This window comes from Mercenaria mercenaria, chromosome 16 (assembly GCF_021730395.1).
Source record: "Mercenaria mercenaria strain notata chromosome 16, MADL_Memer_1, whole genome shotgun sequence".
Classification (NCBI taxonomy): Eukaryota; Metazoa; Mollusca; class Bivalvia; order Venerida; family Veneridae; genus Mercenaria; species Mercenaria mercenaria.
Genome location: NC_069376.1, coordinates 50,260,321 through 50,272,531, shown reverse-complemented (window position 1 = coordinate 50,272,531; position 12,211 = coordinate 50,260,321). Strand labels below are relative to the sequence as shown.

The window sequence follows — 12,211 nt, the reverse complement described above, 5'->3', positions numbered from 1 at the left end:
ATCTAGATTCGAACACTGTAACTTACCTTTAACATAATTATAATATAATGTTTTCAGCTTGTGTCAAATATATTCTTGTTTGAAGAGGACTTGAAACCAAGTGATAAGCCGGCAAATGTGTTTCATCCAGACATGAAAGCTTTTAAACAGTTCTTTGCTAAGAAAGTAAGACCGCTAAACTTATACTGAGTTATATTTAATACCCGTTTTTACAAATACATTATCTTGGTAAAAGTTGAACTGGTCCATTAAATTATTGTTTATATATATATAAACGATTAAGTAATATATATATTTCAATTTTGTGATAACCGGGTGTTAAAGTCACTGACCTTGTTTGATAGACTAACAAAAATAATTAATGGATCAAAATTCATTGTTTATAGGAAATATTTCTCTATTATTAGATTTTACTTGTTAAGAAGAGAGAGAAAGTAATCGTCAAGTATTACCCTTGGAGAAATGGTAGCCTTTCACAGCCTAAGACTACATTTGGACGATGGATTCTGCGACCTCGAAAATCTGCACATGTTAGTACGAAATATTCATAAATGTTTATATCAATACAAATGTTACAGTGATTCCAAGTCAAAAAAATAAACAGATGTTTTGTTATTAGTCCCTTACATGTTGAAAACTAGTTTCGGGGACTATAGGATTGCCCGTCCGCCCACAGTTTGGTGTCCGGTCGATAACTATGACATTCATCATGGGATTTTAAAATTGCTCGGCACAAATGTTCCCAATGATGCGATGACATGTCATGCGCAAAACTCGGACCCCTAGTTTAAAGGTCAAGGTCACAGTTGCTCAAATGACAAAAGGGCTTTTTTTCCTGACCGGTCTGTAAGTCAGCAATCTATGAAATGATTTTAATATTACTTGACCAAAACGTACCCAATAATAAGACAATGTGTTATGCACAACTGTCAGACCCCTAGCTAAAAGGTCAAGTTCACACTAACAGGGTCTGTTTTGTGTCTGGTCATGCGCAAACCAGAGCTAAAAGGTCAAGTTCACACTAACAGGGTCTGTTTTGTGTCTGGTCATGCGCAAAACCCGAACCCCTAGCTCAAAGGTCTGGGTCAAAATTGGAGGTCAAATGTCAACAGAGCTTTTTTCCTGTCCGTTCTGTAACTTAACAATCCTGAAAGGGGTTTTTATATTACTTTACAAATATACACCATAATAAGACAACATGTCATGCGCTATACCAAGACCCCTAGCTCAAAGATCAAGGTCACACTTGGCGGCTAAATATCAACATGGCATGAACAGGGTCTGTTTCGTGACCGGTCCAGAACTTCCATCCAGCATCCATCAAGAGATTGCTAATTTGCTCGGCATAAATGCTCACAAGACAGACAATATGTCATGCGCAACCCCAGAACCCTAGCTCAAAGTTCAATGTCACACTTGGAGATAAAAGATCAATAGGGAATTTTCCTGTTCGGTCTGGCAATTCCTAAAGGGATTTCAATTTTACTTAGCACAAATGTTCCCTATGATGAGACAACATGTCATATGCAAATCCCGAACCCGTAGCTCAAAGGTCAATGCCACAATTGGAGGTTAAATGTCAACGGGTTTTATTCCTAACCGTTCTGTAACTAAATAATCCTAGGGGTTTAATATTACTTAGCACAAATGTATCCCATAATAAGACAACATGTCATGTGCTATACCAAGACCCCTAGCTCAAAGGTCAAGGTCATACTTGGAGATCAAAAGAGATTCTTCCTATATGGTCGATGACACTGTCACTCATAAAAGGATTTTAATATTACTTGGCACATATGTTTCCCATAATGAGATAATTTGTTTTAAGCAACACCCTTAATCCTAATTCAAAGATTAAAGCCACAGTCAGAGGTCAAAGGTCATTAGGTTTTTTTCCATTATGGTTCATAACTTAGTCATCCATGAATGGATTTTAATTTTACATGACACAAATGTTCCCATAATGTGGCAATGTGTCATTTGCAATACCCAGACCCCTTAGTTCAAAGGTCAAGATCACACTTAGAGGTCAAAAGTCAACATTGATTAATAAAAAGCTCAAGTGTCATATGGACCAAATCAACAAAAAATATTTGTGTATGTTTTCAGAATTACTTCCTTTTATTATGATAATTTCTATTTTTTTCTCATTTTCCCACAAATTTCAAAATGAAATGTTGTCAAAATTGAAATTAAATACTTTTTTTATATTTATAGATGCTATAATCAATCATTAACTGTAGAATTTTGTATATGCAAATTTTAATCCAAGTGTTGTATTATAACGTATTGTATATATAGTACAATATTGTTTATACATCATTGACAGATATCTGATCATTATGTTATACTGCAGTAGAGAAAATTAATTTTCTGCCAGTAGGGGACTTTGCATTGCATGGCAATACTTCATTCACATGTTTCAATATGTTTTACTTTTTCTGTGATAATTAATTTCTTGTCAATGTAGAGCAAAATATGCTGGCCGTATTATGGCATGGATGTACAAGAGGCTTGGTCACTCGGCTACACTGGAGTTGGAGTACGCGTGGCAGTGGTTGATATAGGTGTAGAAATGGAGCATCCAGACTTGAAACAAAATTTAGTAAGGAATTTTGTAGTATATATATACGCTTAAATATTCCTTTATAAATATTCGTTTATAATATTCGCTGGAGCTTTTCTTAGATATCATTGAATTTAACATAAGGGTAAAAGAAAAGATACAAGCTAGATATATTGTGTTTACTTAATAAATTATTGGAGGATACTATTATAAATGCACATTTGTACCTAACCAAACGAATAAAGATGATTAATCCTAACCATAGCCTGTGGAGTTTCCACTTATTTTTACGAAAATATTGCAGATCAAAAACTATTTGTATGTATACTGAGTGTATTTCTTCGAAGTTTTCATTCTTCTACGAAAAAAATTTGCTAAATATTTACAAAAATGTTTCCATTAATGATCTTTATTTTTCAGGACAAGAATTTTTCTTATAGTTTCGTGGATAGAAACCATAGTGATGTGAATCCTCAACGATTTCCGAGTTACTGGGAAACAGAAGAAATTACTAGGCAACCGATTCTTCATATTATTCATAATAATATTTATATAGCTTAAAACAACTTACATACAATGTTATACTGAGTACTGATACATTATGTTTTGTTTTATGATTAGCTTTTAAACTCTTACATAATTGTGATTTAGACAATCATTCCGGATTCATTTATTTCTATATTACAGGTTGCCAATGATCACATAATCAATAAATTGCTGTTTAAACACGATAGTTAAAAAAATCCTGAACCACATATTTTGATTTGATAAATGTTTTTGTAGTCATGGAACCATGGCTGCAGGACTTATAGCTGGGGAATTTGGAAATAACCATTGCTCTTCTGGAATTGCTTTTGATGCAAAATTAGCAGGTTTGCAAATTGATAATTGATGCATCGCGATATGATAAAACGTGGATGTGTAAAAACTTGCGAAAGTCTCGGTCCACATGATTCCTTTAAACACGATTTATAACCTATGACCAATTGCTCAAAGCACAGTGCCGACCGTAATGATAGCATTTGTTATATTTCTTATGCATATTTGTTTTAATTGATCCAGTGTTTCATATATATCGCTGAAACAACTAAATCTTTCTCTAACTCATCAGTATGACCATATGCCTATAAAACGGGCATATAAATGAAATAACATGACACGTTACACTCCGTCAGTTCAATATATAGAATACATTGTGGGATCCCGAATATCCAGTTCGGTAACAATTAAAACTACCGTGATGTAGTTTACATATTGATCATTTAGAATAAAAGTGAATTTAATTTCACTAATTTGCACAATCTGATTGTTTTTCAAATTCGAAAACTTGTATCAGATATTTTATGGTAATTTTTATTAAAAACAAAACAGTTCGAGTTTTTTAGTGAATTAAGAAAATGCAAGTTGTTTTCAGATTTATGTTTTGGTGGAGGTAGGATTATTTGCGGACATGATGGATGAATGAACACCTACGTGTTGTATTTTCAGCTTTAAAGGTATTTAGACTTGAAAAGAATCCTATAGCCTGGGCAGTCGAAGGGTTTGCATTTTCAGTAGAACATATTCCAGCAGCAATTGCATACGAAAAAGACGGGATAGACATTTATTCTTGCAGTTTCAATCTGCATAATAAATTTAAATCGGCCACTCCAGAGATGAGAGATGCGTTAGAAAAAGGCGCGAAAAAGGTTTATCTTCATAACATACTCTTAAATGTGCATTTTTGGAAACGTGTTGCTGTCTCCGTGTTTTACGTGTTACAGATTTCTGTATTAGGCCTCCTTGTATGAAATAAAATGAAATTTAAAAGGAGTGATTTTTGAAAAAGTATGTATCCTACCTTTGTTAAGCAGTCTTTGTCTTCTTCATACATTAATATTACTGGCAGTAAATTATTGTTTGGACATATAAGTTAGCAAGAGCTATGGCTGGATAAGTTCTTTCGAATACGAGGGTTGTCCGAAACGAAATGCAAATAATCTTTGCATTTTCTCATAGGTTATGTCAGATAAACTGTTTGAAAACAATTATTGTAAAGATTAATGTTTAGATTATATTAAGTACAAACTTCTCAAGAATAAAAAAATAAATACATTTGTTGTGTAAGGGTGCTGTCAATTCCACAAGCAATAAAGGTAGTTTTATTTACCAGCTGATAAGTCGTAGACGCTTTGTATGGATGGCAAAAATTAAGCTGAAATCCATTATTAAACAATCAAAACGTAAAATATTACGTAAATTATATCATTCACACAAGATTTTCTAAGCTCGTGAGGAAAAGCCCTCTCTCAAAGCTGACTTAGTTATCTCTCAGTATACACAGATATAAAAATCCAAACAGTATACAAGAGGTTTCGTAGGCAAAATCTTTGGAATGAAGAAATTACACGATTTGAAAAGAAAGCTGCAACATTATTCCGATGATTAGAAATACTTTGTAGACTGAAGCTTGTAAGCTGTGAAAATTTAGATTGAAATACATATGCTGACTATGTTGAAATGCAAATTAATGCATAAAATAATGAATGAACACCATATTCATCAACATTTTCAAAAGAAGAAATGTCTTTATCAGAAATTTGATGAAAAGTTGCAAACTACTACAATCATTTTATTTGAACTTTTGGACGAAACGTTTTTGTCATTTTCCAAATTCCTTGTAACTTATATGAACCCCCAAAATAGGGATAAACGAACCCCTTTTAGCTGATGTACTCAATAGTTGCTAGCAAGAAGCTGATAATTCATTTAGTCAAAACAATGATGATGTTTAACAAGCTGAGTATACAATGCAAAACACAGATTAAGTTGCGGCGACCTTAACCACTCAGCATGGATGCCTATGTTTTTCATAAAGCATCATCTTGGTTTTCACAAGGCAAAAACACAATCAAATAATGTTCCTAGTTTCAGTATGTAATTTCAAACATGTTGAATGAATTGATTTTGATTGTTATAGGGAAGAAAAGGCAAAGGGAGCGTTTATGTATTTTCTGCTGGGAACAACAAAGGACCTGTGTATGACTGCAACATGGAAGCTCTGGCGAATAGCATTTACACAATTACCATTTCCAGTGTTGGAGCAAATGGTTCAAAACCGGCATATGCAATTCCTTGCGCGTGCACATTGGCATCTACGTATGGGGAATATAATACACACGGAGGCTCGAAAAAATTGGTACTTCATTACCTGTTTCTTTGTAGTGACCGATATGTCAGTAATACAAATACAAGGTGCGTTCAATATGTAATGTTATTCCGTATGTAGTTCCGTAACCGCTGGTTATTTTTCGATGCGGTTTTCGGCACAAATTTATTTTAAACACAATGCTATATAAATCATAAAAATGAACAGGTTCAAAGTAAAAGTATAATCATTTGAGTGAGGTGTACTCGGGTACACTGGAACATAATACAATTAAGGTTTGTCCTGGGCATCCAGAGTCTCAGAAGTATAGACTTGTGATATCACAAAATTCTATCATTTTCCTACGAGGTACAGCAGTTTGCATTTGTTTAAACTATTTATTGCATTTTTAATTTTACAACACAACTAAACAATCTAAACTCGAGGTTGATTCCATTTGGAATGGGTGTTGAGAGCGATTAATCAAAGTTGTAAGAACTAGTTTCGCAATCGAGAATTAAGATTCTAGTATCAACGTAAGATACAAGAATTTTCAAATGATGATTATCGCGCCTGACAAAATTGCAGTGGCTTATTGTACTCAACTTATCATTTATCGAGTAAAAATATACACAGTCAATTTTATACTGTTATAAACATTTTTATTTTAGTTTTCAGATGTTTTTGTGAAGATCATGATTTGTTTTATTTGTTTAAACTGAAAATTGAACTATAGTTCTAATTGTTGAATAGTAGAATCAGGGAATTGAATATTACAGTCTCAATATTTTGGACATAAAATTGTCCTGTATACCCCAGTACACCTCATTCGAATGATTATATTTTTACTTTGAATCTACCGATTTTTATAATTTATACAGCATTGTGTTGCCAATAAGTTGCTCTATAATGTTCCGAAAATCGCATCTAAAAGTAGCAAGCGGTTACGGAACTACATACAGAGTAACATTACATATTGAACGCCCCTCTATGTCTAAACTAATGTTTATTTTCACTGGTATATTAGAACTGTAGGATGATATAAGTAAAGTATATTATACTGGAATGCTAAGAAGATAAGTAATCTTTCGTTATACAAGTGAAAAGGAAAGTACTTGCAATACATGTGTGTATAATTGATATATTGCTTTCTATATACTTATTTAGGAATCCACAACACATGGTGGGAAATGCGATAACTTTATGGGAACATCAGCGTCCGCGGCTTTGGCTTCAGGAATATTTGCCTTAGCTTTACAAGCAAAGTATGGATAATTATTTTTTTCTGTATTTTGAAAATTTAGCAAAACATGATGTTGCATCATTAATAATGCAGTAAATTGAAAGAGAGCAGAATACGCGAGTAAAGTGTCAGCGACACGACAAAGCCTCTAAAGAATCATAACTCTAATAGATCAAACACGCTTCTCACAATCATAAGTTACAGGCAAGATAAATGATGTCGGTATGAACAGGTATAACACTCTTTCAAACATATATTAGACACTTACAATATTCTCGTTTGTTTCTCAATAATCAGTACTTAAATAATTGTATAGATGTATAGTTGTTAGAAGTTTCATACCAGTCAAATTGATTTTTTTTTCAGTTCTGATCTTACCTGGAGGGATTTACAATATATTACGATTTTGTCATCGTCGTTTGAAAGTCTTCAACACACTGGTCGAAGAAAAATAAATGCAGCAGGGCTACAGTGTAAGTTTGATAATTGATGCCTTAGTTTATTATAAAATGAAAATTATTCAATTCAGACATGGTGAAGTTTTGTTATAAATTAAATTTCCGTTTCGGTCATAGCAATCTTCAGAACGAAATGATATTTGCGTTATGTCACGAAGCATACATGTTCGTTACGTTGTCTGTTAATTGGCAGAAAGACATACTATTGTCAACACTAGTATTAAATTAAAAGATTTTACTATAAAAATAGGTATCATCACATACCATCAGTATCAATGTGATACAAACTCTTCTTACAAATAGTAAATTAACTTCAGTATCATTATTGCACATTTCTGAAGTGGAAATACATGTACAAAAACATGAATCATAGAAAATAAATAGCGGAAGCCAATGTTTGTCGGAAGACGCGACACCACTGTATCGTTTAGATGTTATCATAAAAAGAAATACAGCATGCAAATCTTTTATAGATGATCCTTACTTTGGTTTTGGATTGATCAACGCTACATTAATGGTACTGAAAGCGGAAACCTGGAAAACGGTGTCACCACAAAATAAACAAACAGTTCATGAAAGTGATAGTAAAAAAATGCGGTCAGTAGTTTTAATGTTTTTAAACTGATTTCTACACAAATTATCGCGTTTATATACATTTATAATGAACCAACAAACAACACGTTCTCGATAACTTTCAAGGGGAAGCAACCACTAATGTTTAAAGAACTTGAACCCAACCCATTTGCTCTTCCTTTTTTTCGAGCCTATTCCTATCTGTGCTGTAGTTAGTAATAAAATATGACTAAACCACCAATTTTGTTTTGGTACTTGTGTAAATGTTGCGTAATACTCAACACGGGGCTGGAGGGCGGCGAAGGTAACATGCATTCAATTATCGTCCATAACAGGCTCAATCCAACTGATTCTGCAACATTGTCGTTCATGTTGTGTTGAGCAACCTGTGGTTTTTCCTCTTTGTCTGTTTCAAAATACTGCCCAGCAGCTGAGTTTTCCTAAAATAGACATTTATAATCAGTTGCGTTATTTATCTTGGTTAGCATGTTTAGGTGAAAGAAGACAAATAGTCCAAATAAATTATGAAACGTCACGGTTAGAATCCAGTGTAAAGTTAAAATACAGCCCGTGGCTGGTCTTCGTTCACACCGACTTTGTACGCTCTTGTGAGTTTAGGTCATATAGTTTTACGTAGTTAATTATACAAGTAGTAAAGTGGGAACAAAATAGTTCTGGTCTTTCTTTTCCAGATTTATCCCAGAAGATACATTGTTTATATCTCTACGATTGGACAATTGCGAGAAGGAAGAAAACTGTATTAAATTTTTAGAGCATGTGCAAGTTAGTCTAAAATATAATACGAAAAAAGAACCATTGTTAGACATAATTCTGTGTTCTCCTTCTAAGACATGCTCCTACCTACTGAACAGGAAAACGCATGTCCAACATAAGGCATATAAAGCTGATGCCCTGAAAAGGCGTGTAACGAGGAATTGGAATTTCACATCAGTGCACTTCTGGGGTGAAAATCCTACAGGAAGGTGGCTATTATTTTTCCGTAAAGGCGCTACCAAAGGGAACGAGTCAAAAACTAGTGAGTTTACACTTCTTTAGAATATATCAAATGGATGCATAATTTAGGAAAGACATTTTTATAATCAACTCATAACTTATACACACTATTACATATGGATACATATAAATAGGAAAGTTTTGTTACTGAGGGAATGCTTTACTGATACTCCAGTTTACTAATGTAAGCTTTATGTCTGATGAAAGACATATTGATCAGCCAATTGCACTCTAATTTGCATGAAAAAAGTGAATCACTATTACATTATAAAAAAGATTTCACTGTTTACACGCAATAATTCACTAAACTTATTTCCTAATATATTTTCATTCGTCATTGTTTTAACTTTTTTTCAGGACACCTTTTACAATTTAAGTCTGCAGTTCTGACTTTGTTTGGAACGTCGGTAGAGACATTAGGAGCAAATTACGTAAAATCGATACAAAATGAGTCATGGTTACCTAACGACACTGAGTGGTACAAGACAGCAGCGGGAAACATATTGAAAGACCTTTCTGATACAGTTGTTGACGAAGTTTTTAACTATGAGAAGGAAATGACTAAAAATCAAAACGACTATATGTTCTGGATTTTGTTAATTGTACACATATCCATCATTTTCACGGCTTGTGCTTTAATCGCCCTAATACGTTATTGGAGATAAAATCTGTAAACAGAAGCATAGATTGCAACCAAGTAGAATAATTGTCGCACTTCCGCGTTGTGATTTTACTATACACTTTAATAGTCAATAAGCAACACTAAGTCTTGTTTATTAATAGTTATAATATTTATTAAAGTCTTTTAGATTCTAAAGTCATTTCTCACCAAATTATAAAATAAATAAATATTTCAGAGATTATAGATCTAGATCCAAAAATTAGTTTAAGAAAATATTTATCGGAAATGAGTTAGCCAGATGGTACCGAGGCCTAAACTGAAGCTTGGGCCATTTGAGCCCTTCTTTTGTATACTTTAGGTCATGTGACAATCACATGCCTGTCGCCTTTTGCAGAATACTCTGCAATGATTGGTCAAAGCTGTTTTACTCTTGGCTGACCAGCTCTGGACTGGTTTAGCCGAGACTTTCTGACCAAGTCACGTTTTCCTGACATATGGAGAAAATTATTCGGACTACTACTAAAAATGGAAACATGACTGACAGTTTAATTGTTTTGACCTCTCATTAACTGGGCATTGGAAAGCCTGGGATGGTCACTAACAATACCTCATCTGTCATATAGTCATACTTATATAAAGCTTGACCGATTTAAAGTACTTGTCTACCGACTAATTAAAAATACAGGATAAGCGATAGTATTGCATATTAGCAGACACGGTTTGATTGAGTCTGTTATTGAGAGGTAATGAAATGTGCAACACCTGTCAAGACCCCGCCCCCCCCCCCCCCCTCCATCCACACACTTACACACACTAGCACCGGCTTAAGCGGAAATGCATGCCTGCAGTCTATTAATCCATTTCCAGAAGTACTAATGAACAGCAGAACAGGTCTGTGGAATAAGAAAGATGTGGTAGCAAGTTAACTCTCTCCGATCTGAAATATTTTTGTAACTGTACTAGGTGTGCGCTGCAGCATTGTCATTTCGAACATGTTTGAAACCTGTCTACTTTTTTATTTTTTCAATGCAACAGTAGTATCTTCGAATCACCATTTTTATTGCACCATTTTTATTGCTATCTGTACAGTTTTACCTTTGCTAGAAAAGAATATGTCAATAAACATACAAAACCTAATTTTCATTTAAATACGTTTTACAATTACTGACTCGCATTAGAACTTTAGAGCAGGTGCAAATTAGTCTAAAATATAATACGAAATAAGAACCATTGTTCGACATTATTTTGTGTTCTCCTTCTAAGACATGCTCGTACCTACTGAACAGGAAAATTCATGTCCCACATGCTGATGCCCTGAAAAGGCGTATAAAGAGGAATTGGAATTTCACATCAGTGCACTTCTGGGGTGAAAATCCTACAGGAAATTGGCTATTATTTTTCCGTTAAAGCGCTACCAAAAGAAACGAGACAAAAACTAGTGAGTTGACATTTCTTTAGAAATCGATGCACAATATAGGGAAGACATTTTTATAATCAACTCATAACTTATACGTAGTATTACATATGGATACATATAAATAGAAATAGGAAAGGTTTGTTGCTTCATTGATACTCCAGTTTACTAATGTAAGTTTTATATCTGATGAAAGACATATTGATCAGCCAATTACACTCTAATTTGCCTGGAAAAAATGATTCACTATTACATTATAAAAAAATTTCACTGTATACACGAAATAATTTACTTATTTCCTAATATATTTTTATTCGTCATTGTTTTAACCTTTTCTTCAGAACACCTTTTACAATTTAAATCTGCAGTTCTGACTTTGTTTGGAACGTCGGTACAGACATTAGGAACAAATTACGTACTATCGATACAAAATGATTCATGGTTACCTAACGACACTGAGTGGTACAAGACAGTACTGGAAATACACAGACCTTTCTGATACAGTTGCTGACGAAGTTTTTAACTATTAGGAGAAAAAGAGTGAAAAGCAAAGCCATTACATGTACTGGGTTGTGATAGTTGTATTCGTCGTTTTCACAGACTGTGCTATAACCACCCTAGTACGATATGGGAGAGGTATATTTTGGTTTCAGCCTAAAAACAGAGAAACGCATTTAAAAACATTTCATGAACGATTTAATATATATATAGTGAAATAAAAAAAAATGATTTCGTCTATATAAATGTACTGCAATTGGAGCAAAACCCTCTATATCCGTAGACCATAGCGTTATACCCAGTACTATTTCACCAATAAAGACAGCACTACTCATTTAATGATAACTTTAACTTCAGACCAATACATGTTAACAATTTGAATAATAGGAACTATTTATACATTAGTTTATATCTAAAGCCACTATCATTTATACAAACTCCTTTTAGTAAAACTATCAAAGAGTTTTTGAAAGATCTGTTCACGAATGCCACGTATTCTAAATCTTACCAAAACAAACCCAGAAACAAATACAAATACAAGTCTCTACCCTTATATGGCGGTGCAGTGTGACATCTCTAAAAGTAAGTTTGTAATGAGTTAGTATCTAGATTTCTATATGACCACATACTGAATCAGAAAATAGTTTTAAAAGGCAGTAGAAAAGGTACAAACCATTAAATGGCAGTAATACGATC

General features: G+C 33.6%; 1 protein-coding gene across 1 annotated transcript; it reads left to right on the top strand.

Annotated features, from left to right (window-relative positions):
• The first annotated feature begins 56 nt into the window (after positions 1 to 56).
• LOC123540287 (neuroendocrine convertase 2-like) lies at positions 57 to 11,337 on the top strand. Its single transcript, XM_053527045.1, has 12 exons — positions 57 to 165; positions 408 to 530; positions 2,471 to 2,605; positions 2,987 to 3,081; positions 3,350 to 3,438; positions 4,055 to 4,254; positions 5,526 to 5,744; positions 6,861 to 6,958; positions 7,303 to 7,409; positions 7,868 to 7,991; positions 8,660 to 9,003; positions 9,339 to 11,337. The coding sequence occupies exons 1-12, from the start codon at positions 133 to 135 to the stop codon at positions 9,644 to 9,646; spliced, it is 1,875 nt and encodes a 624-aa protein (XP_053383020.1). The 5' UTR covers positions 57 to 132; the 3' UTR covers positions 9,647 to 11,337.
• The last annotated feature ends 874 nt before the right edge of the window (positions 11,338 to 12,211 follow it).

Bases quoted from the DNA above. Each gene is read 5' to 3' on its own strand.
- LOC123540287 (XM_053527045.1), top strand. From the start codon at position 133: ATGAAAGCTTTTAAACAGTTCTTTGCTAAGAAA. The intron at 3,439-4,054 runs GTTTGCAAATTG...TTGTATTTTCAG, and splicing joins TTTTGATGCAAAATTAGCAG to CTTTAAAGGTATTTAGACTT. The intron at 7,410-7,867 runs GTAAGTTTGATA...AATCTTTTATAG, and splicing joins AAATGCAGCAGGGCTACAGT to ATGATCCTTACTTTGGTTTT.